Source organism: Myotis myotis, unplaced genomic scaffold (genome assembly GCF_014108235.1).
Source record: "Myotis myotis isolate mMyoMyo1 unplaced genomic scaffold, mMyoMyo1.p scaffold_m19_p_1, whole genome shotgun sequence".
NCBI classification, from domain to species: domain Eukaryota; kingdom Metazoa; phylum Chordata; class Mammalia; order Chiroptera; family Vespertilionidae; genus Myotis; species Myotis myotis.
In genome coordinates, this window is record NW_023416313.1 from 112,417,294 (window position 1) to 112,435,910 (window position 18,617).

At 43.0% G+C, this 18,617-nt stretch overlaps 1 protein-coding gene across 2 annotated transcripts in view; it reads right to left on the reverse strand.

Moving 5' to 3' along the window:
* Positions 1–18,093, reverse strand: part of UACA (uveal autoantigen with coiled-coil domains and ankyrin repeats) — a 119,976-nt gene extending 101,883 nt beyond the window's left edge. The window contains exon 1 of one of the 2 annotated variants that reach the window (XM_036347567.1): positions 17,819–18,093. In XM_036347567.1, the coding sequence (XP_036203460.1) occupies positions 17,819–17,893 (75 nt within the window). In that variant the 5' untranslated portion in view covers positions 17,894–18,093. The remainder of the gene's footprint in view (positions 1–17,818) is intronic. The other variant, XM_036347575.1, reaches the window with a different exon arrangement.
* Between the last annotated feature and the right edge of the window lie 524 nt (positions 18,094–18,617).

Below are 18,617 nucleotides of genomic sequence, written 5' to 3' on the forward strand. Positions count from 1 at the left end.
TTTGAAGATCTAGATTATATAAAAGCCTACGAGGGTATACTAGTATATAAATATAGAAGGAAAAGATAAGGAAAGACTGCAGTTTATCTGATTATAAAGAACAAAAATGAAATGACTTTTGGTGAGGTTTTCAGTTACTAATAAGAACATTGATAGAATTCTTAACTACTTTCCCATTTTCCAAATGGGAAAACAAATATACTTACGTAACTTGCCTAAGGTCACAAGGCTGATTACTAGGAGCAGCAAGATTTAAATACAAGTCACCTAGACTGCAAGCTTGACCCTGTAACACTAAGATATCACCCTGCCCCTTCATATTGCTCAAAAGCAATGAATGGACATTCTTTGGCCCACAACTTGCCTTTGCTAAGGCTGAAAAAAACACTCCTTTTGCACATTTGTCTACTTATCCATTGCCATGAATGCTGTTTATATATCATAAAGTACTTGTTAAAAATACAAAATGTTAATTTTTAAAAAAGAGATGAATCATATAAAAGATCTCCCATTTAAAAATCCTCTCATTAAAAAGCTCTCCCATTGCCTTGGCTGGTGTGGTTCAGTTGGTTGGAGCATCATCCCATACACAATAAGGTTGTGGGTTCAGTTTCCAGTCACAGCACATACCTGGGTTGCAATTGATGTTTCTCTCTTTCTCTCCCTTCCTCTCCAAAACGAAATTTAAAAACAATCAAACAACAACAACAACAACAAAACTATATCCTCAGGTGAGAATTAAAAAAAAAAAAAAAAAGCTCTCCAATTAAAAACATTAAATCAGCAAGTGTTTGTGGCCTATTCCTCAGTACAGAGCTGAAAAGATCAGAATGTGCTAGCCTCACTGGAACCATACCCACATGGCTTCCCCACTGGAGATTCATTTTCAGAGTACCCAACCTCTGCACAGTACCTTGCAGATGAGAAAAACACAGAGTAACAAAAACACACTGGAAGAAATATTACACACTGGCTTTTTTAGTTTAGCAAGCATGATGGATGTATATTTCCTCCTATCACCCGCCCCACCCTTTTCTCTCTCTCTTTAATAATGTTACAAACCAAGGCATGGAGAGCCAGGAAAAAAATTAATCAAAAGTCTCTGAATGCCAACGGCATATTTCACAGACCTAGAACGAACTCTCCAAAAATTCATCTGGAATAAAAAAAGACCCCGAATAGCTGCAGCAATCCTGAGAAAGAAGAACAAAGTAGGTGGGATCTCAATACCAGATATCAAGCTGTATTACAAAGCCACTGTTCTCAAAACTGCCTGGTACTGGCACAAGAACAGACATATAGATCAATGGAATAGAATAGAGAACCCAGAAATCGACCCAAACCAATATGCTCAATTAATATTTGATAAAGAAGGCAAGATAATACAATGGAATCAAGACAGTCTCTTCAATAAATGGTGTTGGGAAAATTGGACAGATACATGCAAAAAAATGAAACTAGACCACCAACTTACACCATACACAAAAATAAACTCAAAATGGATAAAGGACTTAAATGTAAGACAGGAAACCATAAAAATACTAGAGGAGTCCAAAGGTAACAAAATCTGGGACATATGCCAAAGCAATTTCTTCACTGATACTGCTCCTAGGGCATTGAAAACTAAAGAGAAAATAAACAAGTGGTACTACATCAAAATAAAAAGCTTCTGCACAGCAAAAGAAACCATCAATAAAACAACAAGAAAGCCCACTGCATGGGAGAACATATTTGCCAATGTTATCACTGATAAGGGTTTAATCTCCAACATTTATAGGGAACTCATACAACTTAACAAAAGGAAGATAAACAATCCAATCAAAAAATGGGCAAAGGACCTAAATAGACACTTTTCAAAAGAGGACATTCAGAAAGCCTAGAGACATATGAAAACATGCTCAAAGTCACTAATCATCCAAGAGATGCAAATCAGAACAACATGAGGTACCATCTCACACCTGTCAGAATGGCTATCATCAACAAACGACAAGTGCTGGAGAGGATGCGGAGAAAAGGGAACACTCATGCACTGCTGGTGGGAATGCAGACTGGTGCAGCCACTATGGAAGACAGTATGGAGTTTCCTCAGAAAGTTAAAAATGGAACTCCCATTTGATCCAGTGATCCCACTTCTAGGAATACATCCCAGGAAACCAGAAACACCAATTGGAAAGGATATATGCATCCCTATGTTCATAGCAGCACAAGTTACCATAGCGAAGATCTGGAAACAGCCTAAGTGCACATCAGCAGATGAATGGATTAGAACACTGTGGTACATCTACACGATGGAATACTATGCTGCTGTAGAAAAGAGGGAATTCTTACCATTTGCGACAGCATGGATGGAACTGGAGAGCATTATGCTAAGTGAAATAAGCCAGTCAGTGAAAGAAAAATACCACATGATCTCACTCATTTATGGATAATAAAGACCATCATAAACTGATGAACAAAAATAGGTACAGAGGCAGAGCAGCATCGAACAGACTATCAAACTACAGCGGGAAGGCCAGGGAGGGTTGGGGCAGGAAGGGGGTGTAAGAGATCAACCAAAGGACTTGTATGCATGCATATAAGCATAATCAATGGACATAAGACACTGGGGGATAGGGGAAGCTGGGGGAATGTCAAGAAGGGGGGAAAAAGGAGACATACATAATACTCTTTGTAATACTTTAAGCAATAAAACAAAGTTTTTTTAAAAAGTCTCTGAAATAAAAAAATATATATTTGTGCCCTGGCTGGTATTGCTCAGTGGTTGGAGTGTCAACCCGCGTATCAAAGGGTGGCAGGTTCGACTCCCAGTCAGGAATGAGTCAGGGTTGCAGGTTTGATCCCTGGCCCCAATCTGGAAGGCGTTCAGGAAGCAGACAATAAATGCTTTTCTCAATCATCGCTCTCTCTCTCTCTTTTTCCCCCTCCTTCCCTCCCTCCCTTCCACTCTATCTGAAAAAAATAAATTGAAAAAATACATCCTCAGGTGAGGATTAACAAGATATATATATATATATATATATATAGATAGATAGATAGATAGATAGATAGATATATATATATATATATATAATTATATAGATATATATCTATATATATATATATTAGAGGCCCGGTACACAAAAATTTGTATACTCGGGGGGGTCCCTCAGCCCAGCCTGTGCCCTCTGGCAGTCTGGGACCCCTCGGGGGATGTCCACCTGCTGGCTTAGGCCCGCTCCCTGGGGGGATCAGGCCTAAGCTGGCAGTCTGACATCCCTCTGGCAGCCCAGGAGCCCTCGGGGGATGTCCACTTGCCAGCAGGGAGTAGGCCTAAACTGCAGTCGGACATCCTTAGTGCTGCTGAGGAGGTGAGAGAAGCTCCCGCCACCACCGCTGTGCTGGCAGCCATCAGCCTGGCTTGTGGCTGAGCAGAGCTCCCCCTGTGGGAGCACACTGACCACCAAGGGGCAGCTCCTGCATTGAGCGTCTGCCCCCTGGTGGTCAGTGTGTGTCATAGTGATCAGTCCCAGCCGTTCTGCTGTTAGGGTCAATTTGCATATTACCCTTTTATTATATAAGATAGAGGCCCGGTGCACGGATGGGGGATGGCTGGTTTGCCCTGTAGGGTGTCCCAGATCAGGGTGGGGGTGCCTCTGAGGTGCTTGGCCAGCCTGGGTGAGGGGCTGATGGCTGTTTTCAGGCTGGCCACATCCCCTGGCGACCCAAGTTCCCAGCCTCTCCTTTTTTTCCTTTTTCTTTTTTGTTTTCATCAGGTATCTGGGATTTATTTATCTTCTATAATTGAAACTTTGTAGCCTTGAGCAGAGCCCAGGGCTGGCCAGGGCAGGTGGGAAGCTTGGCTTCCTCCATCACCAGGGGCAACCCAAGCCTCCTGCTTGCTCCAGCTCTTTGGTTGCAGCCATCTTTGTGACAGAGTGACAGAGTGATGGTTAATTTGCATAGTACCATTCTATTAGATAGGATATCTAATAGAATGGTACTATGCAAATAGACCGAATGGCAGAACAACCAAACAACCAATCAAAGCGTAATATGCTAAGGCTGCTTAACTGCTCACTATGACATGCACTGACCACCAGGGGGCAGATGTTCTGACCAGTAGGTTAGCTTACTGCTGGGGTCCGGCTGATTGGGACTGAGCGATATTGGCCGGACATGCCCTGGAGCCCTCCCACGGCCCCTCCCCGGCCCAATCGTGCACCGATGGGGTCCCTCATCCTGGCTTGTGCCCTCTCACAATCCAGGATCCCTCGGGGGATGTCAGAGAGCCGGTTTCAGCCCGATACCACAGTCCACTACCCTTGGGTGGGCGCCAGATGCAGGGCTCATGGCTGGTGAGTGCTGCTATGGCAGCATGAGCCTCTCCCTATCGGGACTGATTGGGCGCAAACCTGCGGCAGGTGCAGCAGGGCCAGGATGAGTGGGAGCGGCAGGTAGGAGCTGCAGGCGGTATTGGACTGCGGGTTTCGGCCTGATCCCTACAGGCCACCCAGAGGGACCCCACCAATGCACGAATTTATGCACCAGGCCTCTATTATATGTGTGTGTGTGTATGTATATATACATGGCGATTGGCACAATAGGTATTCCTTCCCCTGGCTGCCGGCACCGGTTTTCCTCTGGCACCTGAGACCCAGGCAGTGAGTCTTAACTTCTCCGCAGCGACCGCAGAGAGGCTTGGCTTCTCCACTGTGGCTGCAGTGAGGATTGGCTTCTCCACTGCAGAGAAGTCAAGCCTCTTCAGTCTTCAGTCTTCACTCTGGCCGGAGCCTTCAGTCTTTGCTCCGTGCCTGCATATGCAAATTAACCGCCATCTTTGTTGGGTTTATTTGCATACTCATCTGATTGGCTGGTGGGTGTAGTGGAGTGACACCAATTTGCATGTTTCTCTTTTATTAGTGTAGATATATATGGAAGGGAAAATCTTACTATAGAGGTAATGTCAAACTCTGAAAACATATCAATTAAAGTCAATTTAAAAACGTATCATTCTCCTCTAAAAAAGTGTGTATAAACTTTAGACACACACACACACACACACACACACACACACACACACACACACACCTCCAGACAGTCAAACAATAATTTTTAGTTCAGATTCTTAGGTCTTACTTCACTTAAATGTCCTCCCAAATATCTAAAACCTAAGATGACAGGATAATATACTGGGTGAATGTACACATACACACAAAAGCAAGAAGGCAAAAGGGATAGTATGACAGATAATATGAGAAACACTATAGAATTCAAGATAAACTTTATAATGAGACAAATCAAAGACTTTTATACTAATAGATTCTACAGTAAATATAAACAGCCATGAACCTTAATGTGTCAATTATCACAAAATTAAGTACTTCAAAAAACAGTTTGAAATATAAGAGGTGACAGAAACACAACTATAGTGAGACACATACACACTACTTTTTTGGGTTTTTTTAAATAGATTTTTTTTATTTTTATTGATTTCAGAGAGGAAGGGAGAGGGAGAGAGAGATAGAAACATCAATGATGAGAGAAAATCATTGATTGGCTGCTTCTTGCATGCCCCCTACTGGGGATCGAGCCCACAACCGTGACATGTGTCCTTGACTGGAATCAAACCCAGGACCCTTCAGTCTACAGGCCAATGCTCTATTCACTGAGCCAACCCGGCTAGGGCCACACACTACTCTTGTTTACAACTAGAGGCCCAGTGCACGAAATTCGTGCACTGGTGGGGGTGGGGGTCCCTCAGCCCAGCCTGCATCTTCTCCAATCTGGGACCCCTCGAGGGATGTCTGACTGCCGGTTTGTCTCCAATATGGGACCACTCAAGAGATGTCTGTCTGCTGGTTTGTCTCCAATCTGGGACCTCTCGAGGGATGTCCAACTGCCAGTTTAGGCTCGATCCCTGTGGGAAGGGGCCTAAACCAGCAGTTGGACATCCCTCTCACAATCTGAGACTGCTGGCTCCTAACTGCTCGCCTGCCTGCCTGACTGCCCCTAACCGCTTCTGCCTGCCAGCCTGATCACCCCCTAACCGCTCCCCTGCTGGCCTGATTAACACCTAACTGCTCCCCTGCCAGCCGATTGCCCCCAACTTCCCTCCCCTGCTGACCTGATAGCCCCCAACTGCCCTCCCCTACAGGCCTGATGGCTCCCAGCTTCCCTCCCCTGCTGACCTGATGGCCCCCAACTGCCCTCCCCTGCAAGCCTGGTCCCCCCAACTGCCCTCCCCTGCAGGCCTGGTCCCCACCAACTGCCCTCCCCTGCTGGCCTGGTTGCCCCCAACCGTCCGCCCCTGCCAACCTGATCTTGCCCCCAATTGCTCTCCCCTACCGGCCTGATCTCGCCACCAACTGCCCTCCCCTGCAGGCCTGATCTCGCCCCCAAGAGCTCTCCTCTGCTGGCCAATTTGGTTCTGATTGGTCAGTTTCTATGCCAGTCAGCATCAAAAGCTCCACCTCCCAGGCAGCCATTGGCTCCTCGCAATTCACCCAGATTTGGTTCTGATTGGTCCGTTTCTATGCCAGTCAATGTCAAAAGCCCCGCCTCCTAGGCAGCCATTGGCTCCTTGCAATTCACCCAGATTTGGTTCTGATTGGTCGGTTTCTATCCTAGTCAGCATCTCCGGGCCTATCTCTGGGCCTGATCAAGAGGCATGCTGGAAACCAATTCCAGCATGTTTAGCAGGGCTGAATCTGGGAATGGCTGATGGCATTTCCCCAAACCTGAATAGAATACATTAACCCTTTGAGGGCCAACCAATATCCTAGGAACTATGCTAAAATTGCCAAGGCATTTTTGCTGATTTTACAGCAGTTTAGGAAAAAAATTATCAATCGCAAGTAAATGAAGTTACATATTCAATATCTTCCACAAAATTGTCATCTTCACAGCAAGAATTGACATATTTAGCAACATCATCATCATCACTAAAAATAGCAGACTTGGAACTGGACACTGCAGGAAGAGCACAAAGCGCTCCCGGTACTTTTGGCGAAAGACAGGAGGAGCGCAATAGCGCTCCCCGGCACTCCAGGGGTTAAATTGATTGTTTGCTGCCAGACAGCTCAGAGCATCTTAATCTACATGTTATTGCCTCCTACTGGCCAACACCTGAACAGCGGTAGGCTAATTCCCCCATTCTGACAATGCTTGTGTATACCCTTTGAAGTGTGTATCTCTGCCTCGCCTCAGGACAAATTGTGTTAATAAAAAGCATGGGGTCCTGGGACAAGAAGACCTTAGACTTTAAGACCTTAGACCTGTGGTCGGAAAACCGTGGCTTACGAGCCACATGAGGCTCTTTGGCCCCTTGAGTGTGGCTCTTCCACAAAATATCACATGCGGGTGCGCACGTACAGTGCTATTGAAACTTCGTGGCCCATTCACAGAAGTCGGTATTTTGTGGAAGAGCCGGTATTTTGTGGAAGAGCCACACTCAAGGGGCCAAAGAGCCGCATGTGGCTCGCAAGCCACAGTTTACCGAGCCGCAGTTTGCCAACTACTGCCTTATACCTTAGATCTTAGTTTCCTTAAGCTAAGCTCCTCTGACCCCCAAATGCCTTTCAAAATTATATTTCGTCTCTGGACTCCTATTTAATCTAGGCACAGCCTTCTCCAGATTTCCTGAACCTTTCTTGATGCTGGAACAAGAACCCTGGCAGAGGCAGGACTGATCAGCAGCCGCCCCAGGCTGCTGGGGAGCGGCTGCACTGCTGACCTTTGGGAGAGACAGAGAGAGGCTTGGCTGCTGGCGAGGGAGAGAGAAGCAGGGTCTGATCACCCTGCTTCTCTCCCCCAACCTCGCCAGCAGCCACTGCCACTGCTGATCAGCTCCACCTCTCTCTCTCTCTCCCCGAGAGGTCAGCAGTTCAGCCCGGTCGCCTGCTGCGTGCGCAGCCTGGTGAACAGTCGAGCCTCCTGGTCATTGCGAATGTGACAGGCCCAGGGTTTTTATACAGTAGGATTGGTCAAGCAGTAAAAATAAACATGTAAAGCTCTTAAAAATCACTATGAGGCATCAATAGAAATAATGGTCACAGAACATGAACATGTAATTCCTAAAACCAGAAGTGAAAGTGACAATAAGCATGGAAATATGTTCATATCCCCAGAAATAAAAAACAATGGATTAAAGCAATAATTTTTTTTCTATCAGTTTGACAAATATGCTTTAAATAATAATATCCATTAATTTAAAGGTAAGGGAATACAATAATTTATGCATAGCTGGAAGGAACACAAATTGGTTTTCAGACTGACAGTAAAAGGCCTCCCTTCCCCCCAAACACCCCTCTCTCCAACTTTTTTGGTATATAGCTTAAGTTACAAATCCCATAGCTTTAAATTTTAAATTATATCAGAACACAATGGTTAATGACATGGATTCCATAGTCAGGCTACCTGGCTCTCCACACATCAGTTATGGCAACTTGGACAAGTAAATTATTACCTTCATTTGCAAAATGATGACAATAGTACCCACTTCTTAGGGCTGCTATGAGGACTGAGTTAATGTAAAGCATTTAGAACAATGTCTATGACATATATGCTCAATAAAAATTGGCTATTGGTACTTGGATTTCTCATAAGTAACTTACTTTTAAGTAATTCACTAGCATTTACTGAGTATTCCTAAAGGGACATTTGTATTTGCTCAAATCATTTCATATTACTTATCATCTTAAGCATAAAGTTTATTAGCATAAAATGATTCAAAAATTATACATGTATCATTTACTGTGGCATCAAGGTAATTAAATGCTAATTGAATAAAAAAGGCAGTATGCAATCTTTAAAATGAACATAACCAGTGGTTAATGGCATGGGAACTAGCATGTAGGGGGACTTGTTTTATTCTTTATCTTCAACTATATTTTCTTTTCTACAACGAACATGTATGCCTTTAATGGTGGGAAAAAGATTTTTAAAACAATAGGCAGTCATTTCTTCTAACTGGTTCAGTCATGCACTACTGTCTCCAAAGGGTACTTGCCAGTTCATCATATCCCATCATTTTCTGGAGCTTTGGTTATACAACTGTATCGGTTCATCTTTTGCACATCAGTTCAGAGACTATACCATTTGAATATAAATTAGTCACTGTCAACAATATCCAGGATTCCTAAGAATAAGAAGTCCAAAAGACAAAACTGTGTTGTAACTTCAAACACGTGAATTTATTCTTGTACTTTTGTGATATATTATTAAGCCTAGAAAAGCAAATAATGCTTTCGATTGTTTTATGATTTAGGAAAATGAGGTAACAGGCATATACTATCCTAACATTCCATTTTTAATTTCAGGAAGTACATTTCAACCATCCATTTTTAGGCAAGTTCCCTATAGAAATCAATTTGACTTCCCTTGCATGAATAAGCTCATGGAGGTAGAAATTTTCAACAATTTCTTATTGTATCCCTTAGGTGTCAGGACAGACAAATGTTTATGCAATCTATAACAGGATGGTAAAGGCTTCCATATGATAGAAATGTAACAGAGAAAACATGAGTTATAATATTTAAATCTAATATCCTTGGATCTAGATTTCTTCACCAAGGATACAATTAAGTTAAACAGGGCTAATGAGAACAAAATTTTGTTGGCTATTAGCTAATTCTGGTAGGAAAGGGAAAAGAAGGATGAACTTATTAACTCACTAACAGGATAATTTCTGAAGATGAAACTTTATAGCTCCAGCCAGTGATTTCTCTAAGCAATGGTTTAAACTTGTAAAGGAATTCAAAATTTTAACTCAAGTTAAAAAAAATAACAAAAAAGAAAATCCTTGCTTTGATTATACCCCCCAACTGCCACCCTCTAACTTCTTACTGTCACTTTGCTGAACCTCATTTGTGCCATCCACTACCATAACACTAACCTTCCTTCCCAAACCTGGTGCTCCCTTCCCGGGTTATATGATTTCACAGCTCCACACCGTTGTACTTGCTGTGCTTTTGTGTGGAAAGCCCTACAAACTGTCTTTCTGGCCAGGGTCAAGCTTTACCTCTCCATCTTTTTCCCCAACCCTACCATATCCATCCATGCTCCCATAGCAATTTATACACACCTCTATTATGGCTCTTAAAGTATTGTATTATTGTTATTTTATGTCTAGCTCTCTTAAAGTTCTTTTGTTATTAAAAGATGATTTACTAAGTGAAGTAATGTATGTTAATTAATATTAAAATTCTTGAAGGCTATGACTTACTCTTTCTTATTATAGAAACTAGAGGCCCAGTGCACGAAATTCCCTGGGCCCACTGCCCCTAGACATCCTTAGCACTGCAGCGGAAGTGGGAGAGGCTCCCACCACCACCACTGCGCTCACCAGCCATGAGCCTGGCTTCTGGCTGAGCGATGCACCCCCTGTGGCAGTGCACTGACCACCAGGGGGCAGCTCCTGCATTGAGCGTCTGTCCTCTGGTGGTCAGTGCGCATCATAGCAACCGGTCGTTCTGCCATTTGGTCAATTTGCATATTAGCCTTTTATGCCTGCGGGATTGGGCCAAAAACAGCTCTCCAACATCCCCCAAGGGGGTCCAAGATTGTGAGAGGGTGCAGGCGAGGCCATTGGGCCCCACCGGTGCACCATCAGGGTCAGGGAGGGACGCAGAAGGTTGGCCAGCCGAGGCAGGACCGCGGGAGGGCTCCAGGGCATGTCCAGCCGGTCTTGCTCAGTCCCAATCGGCAGGACCCCAGCAGCAAGCTAACCTACCGGTCAGAGTGTCTGCCCCCTGGTGGTCAGTGCATGTCATAGTGACTGGCCAACTGGTTGACTGTCTGCACCCTTGTGGTCAGTGCACATCATAGCAAGCGGTTGAGCGGCCTTAGCATATCATTGGCATATTATACTTTGATTGGTTTAATGGATGACAGGACACTTAGCATATTAGGCTTTTATTATATAGGATTTTAGAACATATGAAAAATACAATAGTATCACAAAAGTAAATACAATACCTACAACAATTATTAACTCATGACCAATCCTATTTCAACCATACTCCTCACTTACTTTTCCTACCCACAGATTATTCTGAAGTAAACCCAGACTTCACATCATTTCACCTGAAAATAGTATACTTCTAAAATTTCTCTGAAGCACAAAACATTTTATAAACTTAACCACATCACTACCATTGTCACATTTAAATCTTTCAGAATAATAATTCTATAATATCACCATGTACGTAAGTTAGTATTTACATTTCTTCAACTGGTTTTTATACGTTAACTTTTTACAATTAATTAATCAGGGTCTGAATGAAATCTATCAATGCAACTGGTTATTGTCTCTTAAATGGTTTGCCTCCTTTTCTTCTCCTTCTTATAAGTTTTTTTTTTTTTTTTTTGGAAAAAGAAAAAAACAAAAAACACAGGCCATTTGTTCTATAGAGATTCCTAAGAACAGAATTTTGCTCATTGCATCCCACATTACTCTATCCCCTGCATTTTCTGTAAAATGGTGGTTAGATCTAGAGGCCTATCATATTCAGGCTTGGTTCTTTGGTCAAGACTATTAATAATAATGAAATTTCAATCAGGAGATAAATTATGTCTGGTTTTCTTTTTGAGACATCAGTAGCCACTAATAATCAATGTCTAGACTCCAGATCCATTTAATCATTAGGAGTTGCAAAACTGTGACATACTAATTATATCATCCCATCTTCATCTATTAGCTAGGATACAATAGCTTTTATAAAAGAGAAACTTCTCCTAACTGAGTATTTGGTTACCCTGAGAAAAAGCATGTTTCATTCTTTCTCTTGATTTTCTGAATATGAAAAGTACATCAGTTCCCTAACATTCTCAAACAGTGGCTCCTTCCTTCCTTCTTCCTTCCTTCCTTCCTCCTTCTCTCTCTCTCTCTCTCTCTCTCTCTCTCTCTCTCTCTCTCTCTCTTTCTCTCTTTTTTTGGTAATCATTATTATGAACTCATAATTTAAAGATTTCAGTCTCCTGTTGTATTATCTTTACTGGTAATCAAACTATCCCACCATTGGTCAAGTGGGAGCTGCTTCAAGTGATTCCCAAGTCCTAATCTTTTATACCCTCCTTGCTTTCTAGCATGACAAAGGATTCCAAACCTATCTTGCACATTTTCTGTTTCCAATGTGGAATTATCCATTTCTTCAAAGATGACCTTATTAATTCACTAGAGGCCCGGTACACAAATTCATGCATGGTCCCTCAGGGTAGCCTGCAGGGATCAGGCCCCAGCTTGCACCCCCAGCCTTGCAGCCTCGCAGCTCCACCAGGCACTCCGCCATGGCCTGGTGCTACCCCCTCACCTGCTCCACCATCCCGCCTGCGGGGCAATCGATCAGGGCTAGGGCCCTGGCCCCCAGCCGTCACCACTGGTCGCCGTCTGCGGAGCGATCGGCAGGGCGATCGGGCTCCCGCTCGCACTCACCTTGGCCTGGCGCCACCCGCTCACCTGCTCCACCATCCCACTGTGGTCCAGTTCTCGTCAGAGGCCAGCAGCGCCTACACTGCCACCAGCTGCCAGCGCCACGTTGCCAATGCCTGCCATGTTTCGTGCCACCCCTGGTGGTCAGCGCACGTCATAGCGAGCAGTCTAACTCCCAGTTGAACAACCACCCAAGGGGACAATTTGCATATTAGGCTTTTATTATATAGGATTCTTAAACCTAACTTATGTGTTCCCAAATGTTTTTCAAACTAAGTAAGACCACTGCTGAGCAAGGTCCAATTCTTGAATAATTTTAAATTTGAAAAATGTGTATGTGTACAATAAATAAAGACTCATAATCATTACTCCACTCTTAATAATATTAAAAGAAGTAACTAAAATCCTTAACTACTCATCATCTAAATTGTAGGACTCATCATGTACCAAAAGACATACCAAAGCAACTCAACCTTTCTGTTTTGATATTATAATAAAACTAGAGGTCCGATGCATGAAATGCGTGCAAGGGGCTGGGCCTTAGCAGTCCCAGCTTGGTCCAGAGGTCGTCCAGAAGGACATCTGGTCTAATTAGCAAAGTACGCTTTTATTATTATAGATTTAGCAATTCAAATCAGCATGAAGACCTGAACGAAACTCTGGCTGGGCTGAAATCCAAAAGTATAAAAAAAGGGGCTCTTTATTGTGATCTTTCAAGAGCCACAAGAAATACAATGTAGGGATAAACCTAAGAAACTGTCTGAATAAAGTTTTAAGTAAGGTAATCATTTTAAATTAAAGGTTGGCATCTTCAATAAAAATGAGTAAACAGTCTCAATTAAGTATCATGAGGTTTTTTAAATTGAATTTTTAGAGAGAGAAAGGGAGGGAGAGAAAGAGAAAAATAGATCTGTTGCCCCACCCACCCACGCATTCATTGGTTGATTCCAGCATGCTTTCAGAGCAGGGACCCACAGCAACCCTGGAGCATGTGGACACGGTCCAACCAACTGAACTACCTGGCCAGGGCCAAAGTATCATTATTTTAAACATAACAATATGTGATCTTAATTAGTCATATTACCCCCAAATCATTATAATAATAATGACATTAGCATCTTTTAAAACACACCTGAATTCCTGAGTGGAAAACAAAATCCTCATTCACCAAATCACAACTAAAACAAAATCAAATTTAATCTTGTATGCTTTCTAAATATCTCAAACCTCTGTTCTTAGTAGGAACCAAAATATGTTTTTTTTAAAGGTTTTTTTCAGTTGCAATATTTGTAACTCTAAAGGCCTTCTGAAATACCAGTATTTTTTCAAGGTAGTGAGACATTAATAAGATACTTTAGAATATATTTGGCTTTTCATTTAAAAAAATCATTACACTATTTTGAAGTAGTCTACAAAAAGAGCAGCAAAATAACCATTGCAGAACATCCCAGGTCATAGACTATTTAAAAGCAAGTACTTACTTAGCTACAAATGTTGAGCATAGGTACAATTTAAAGGGGAAACCCTTCCAAAATTCTGCTTACAATACTGGCTTGCAGTATTACTGCAATTGGTTTGCCTAGTTCTGGAATTACAGTCCCTTAATTTTAATTACTCAAATTTCCTAATCTGAACTAGGCAAAAATGGAACATGCCTATTCTCACTATACTTTAATTATAAACATAATTATACATGTTATGACTGTATCTATAATTGACTAGAACTAAAATAGCATTTAGAGTCACTTAATTATCCCTTTCAGAACTCTAAAGCTCCAGTTAGTAATTTAAAAAAATGTAAAAACAAAAATTGTCTTATTTTAGGATTAAAATACGCAGCTATCTCTAGACGAGGTTAGTAAAGGACTCTCAAATGTATTTACCCACAAATGGTAATTGTGAACTATTTATTTATATGTGTAAAAACACACATCTATTTAGTAAGCTTTAAACTCATTGGCATCTATAGATATAAAAGCCTAAGCGACTGTTACACCCAGTCGACCAAACAACCACTGACCAGTTACTATGATGCACACTGAGCACCGGGGCAGAAGCTCCAAGCAGGAGCTGCCTCCAGGTGGTCAGTGCGCTCCCACAGCCAACCTTCCGTGGCTGGCCAACCTCCCGCAGTCCCTCCCCCAGGCTAGCCGGCCCTGATCAGCCTGATCTGGACTGGACGAGACGGTCCAAATCGGTCCCAATCGCCGCAGGCCAAGCCAAAGGACCCCACCCATGCACGATTTCGTGCACGGGGCCTCTAGTTATTTGTGACCATGGTACTATTCCAAATATTTTAAATAACTTTTTTCTGTACATAACCTGCATAATTATAATTTACCTGTTAAACTAACATACTATATTTCACATACTATAATGTCATAAAATATTTACATACCTCAATCTATTTCTAATGTGTCTCCAGATAAAAAGATTAAATAAAAATATTTATAAAATAGGCATTTAAAATTTTTTTCTCAAAACAAAGTTGTATAGAACATATTGTGGTCATTTCCATGACAATTAAATGTTCTAAGATATCAATCAGGTAGCAATGGGGCAAAGAGAGCAAAAAAAAAAAAAAAAAAGAAAGAAAACAAGATGTATGTATACCTCTTACTTTATACCAGAATAATTCTAGATGGAGCAAAAATTTAAATGTTAAAAAACAACAACAATGAAACAAATGAACATAGGGGGCTTTCTTTTTTGCCTAATATTGCAGAGTAGAAAGATCAAGATATACTATAAACCTAAAAGTCACAAAATAAAAGATTGATAAATTCAATTGTATAAAAATAACCACCTTCTGCATAGCAAATGCCACCATAAACAAAGTCATAAGATAACTAATTAAGAAAAAAGATTATTCAGATTAATAGGACTAATTTCTCTAATATAAATAAAGTATATATAAATGAATAGGAAAAAACCAACAACCCAAAAGAAAAATGAAAAGGATAAATTGTTCACAGAAAAAAACATAAGAGACCTTAAGACTATCAAAAAAGAGAAATACAAACTATCCTGAGATACCACATTCACCAATCTGGCTCACAAAGATCAAAAAATCTATACAGACTTTAAAACAGAAGCATGAAAAAAAAATTTCTCATCCATTGGGTACATGGTGCATGAAAGGAAATTTAACAGCATTCTATACGAATGCACGTATTCTTTAACCCAGCAATTCCACTTTTAGGCATTGACCCTACAAGTGTACATACACATACACTTGAAATATATACAGGCTTATTCATCACAGCATTGTATATTACAGCAAAAGATTTGTATGGGTATGCTTTGAATGGGCCTACATATTTACAGTTTTTAAAAAAAAGATATGGAACAGTGAGTACAGTGTGCTACCATTTCTATAAATAATATATAGAAATATTTAAATTTGCTTGTAACTGCTAAACATTCTCTGGAATGACATGCAAGCAACTGATACAAGTAGCCCCTGAGGAAAGGGAACAGGTAACTGAAGGACAGGGGTGAAAAAAGCACTATTTGCTATCTATATTTTTGTTTCTTTCAAATATTAAGCCATATGCTATATTATCTATTCAAAGCAAATAAATAAAAGTTTAAATATTTTGGGAAGAAAAATGCTCCATCATAACAATATGCACCGTATGTGACCAACTCTGACAATAGGGATTATGATTTATAGATTAAAAAGCAAAAAGGAACTTATTCTCCTGTAGATTTATTTATTTTTCTATCATTGCTTGGTTTGATTTTATTAGTCTTCACACTCACTTATTTTCATTCAATACTTTACAAAACGTATTCTAATATTTAACTTAAACTGAGAGATGTTCACTTTTCTAATCAGATAGGTTCTGTTTTTCATACCATGTATTTCTCTTTATTGTTATGCTGTTATTTTAAGAAAAATAATAAAAATGCTCAGTTTAGCAAGTGCTAACGATTTAGGCTCAAAGAGATGCACTTCATGTTTCAAATGTATAAAATGCAAACTGTCATGCTGATAATACCAATAACTAGTCTGCATTTCTAGTAGGAAAAAAAAGACACAATTAAGGTGTATAAACCTTCAAGTCAAATGTGAATCCTTAGTGAAAATAAAATGGGAAAAATAGCAAATAAACCTGGAAAAGTACATCTCTAAAGCTGAAAACACAACCTGTACTACAAAGAAGTTGAATCTTTAACTCAACTATAGTGACCTGTGACATCACTAAATGACATTTCTTCCAATTATTTTTAAAAATAATGTGAAACAAAGTAATCTCTCCTTTTATGCGCTTATAAAACAAATTCATGCTTTAATAAACAACATCAAAACATCAAATATACCACCTGAAGCTCTTCCTTTTGTAAAAATTGGGAATTAAAGAGCCTAGTTTCACCATAATTTCCTGTTAAGTCCAAGAAAAACCATCCTATAAGTAGGTGGAGAGAAAGGCACAATTCTGATTTAACTCAAAAGCAAGAGCATTTTAATTAAAAATAGCTCTCATAAAAAGCATATAATCATTTGGTAAGAATCTATGTAAAATAGGAGTCCGTTTTAATTACTTAAGATGGGCAACTAAACAGTTCGAGCACATCTTTTCGTTTCTAACTCTTCAAGGCTTTTAAATGTTTATTTCAATAATATGAAATTTTGATGATATAGCCATTCTTCGAATTTGCCCAATTATCTAAATCCCAACATCTGCAGACAGGCTGTTTCTCAAGATTTCTGCTCTCCAGCCAACTAACGAGGCCCCGAGTGCCTCCGAGCGTGTGCGCGAGGGCAGGCTGCCCGAGGACACCGAATGGAGGTCTGTCCCGGGCGACGCGGCCCCACAGACAACCCCCTTCCCAGTCTCACCGCCCACCGGGGCTCAGGCAGAAATCCCACCTCCCCGGTGACAGGAGCGGCGGCCAGAGCAAACCCACCCAGCCAAGCAGCGCTCACTCCTCCCGGACTGACTGGCTCGCGGAAGGCGCGGAGGCCGGGCGGGCAGGCGGCTCCGCTGCCCTGACCACCTGGCTATGGGGCGCGAACCCCCGGGACCGCGGGGTGCCCGCCAGGAACCCCGCGGAGCCGAGCCGGGAGAGTGCGCGCGGGGCGCCGGGCCAGCCCCGAGGTCGCCGAAGAGTCGGGGTGGAGGAGGAGGAGGAGGAGGAGGAGGAGGAGGAGAAGCAGCGAATTGATCCCGAAGCGCCCGGAGCTCGGAGACCGGGGGGAGAGAAGCGGGAAGGGGCCCGTCGGGTGGGAAGGGTCCCCAGGGTCTCCGGGCCAACGCGGAGCCCCGGCCTGTGGGAGGAGGAGGCGCCGGGCCGACGGGGAGGGCGCGCGGAGGGAAAGCCAAGGGAGGAGCGCGCTTCGGAGCCGGGAGGACTCTCGGAGGGGAGCGCCGGGAGCCCGGGACGCGCTCGGGCGGCAGGACTCACCGCGCTCGTGGCGGCGCCGGACAGCAGAGGGCCGGGCGCGTCCTGTCTCCTCAGGCGGGACTTGAGGCTCTTCATGGCCAAGGCTGGGCAGTCCCGCTCCCGGCGAGCGCGGCGCGCCTGCCCCGCCAGCCAACTTTCAAGTCTGCGGGATGGGAGCGCGCGGAGGAGCCGGCGGTCCCGGCCCCACCTGCCACCTGAGGGCCCCGGGCGGCCGGCCGCTCCTGGCCTGCGGCGGCGCCCCGCAGCCCGCAGCCAATCGGCCGGCGGCCTCGCCGGGAGTCTGGATGGCCTCGGCCAATCGGAATCCGGGAAGGGGGAGGGACTTCCCTTACTCACTTAACACCCTTCCTCTCCCTGCTGGAGGAAAAGTTTGGAACCTCAGCTCCGGGAGCAGCGAAGACGGGCGACTAGCAGCGTGGGGAGACCTTAGAGCCAGGCTCCAGACCACCGGCGCCCGGCTCCCTGGGTGGTGGAGCCTCGGGTCTGCAGTGGGTGCGCAGTCCCCGTCCTCTTCCCACCCACGTGCTTCTTCCCAGATAAAGTTCCCTTCCTGCCCTACCGCCTGGTCCCAGGTTACCTGTACACACACTGGCTTTCAAGAGAAGCTTCCTTCCTCCTACTGATGCTTTACTACACAAATCCCAATACCTGGAGACAACCACCCGCATCAAAGACTCCACAAACAAACAGCCTCTAGGAATAAGGTGCCAGTTGTATAGAAGGACAATAAAGAACAGACTTTGAAAGACCTAACAGGAACTCAAAGTACAGGTTAGGTGCTCAATAATTATTTGTTAAG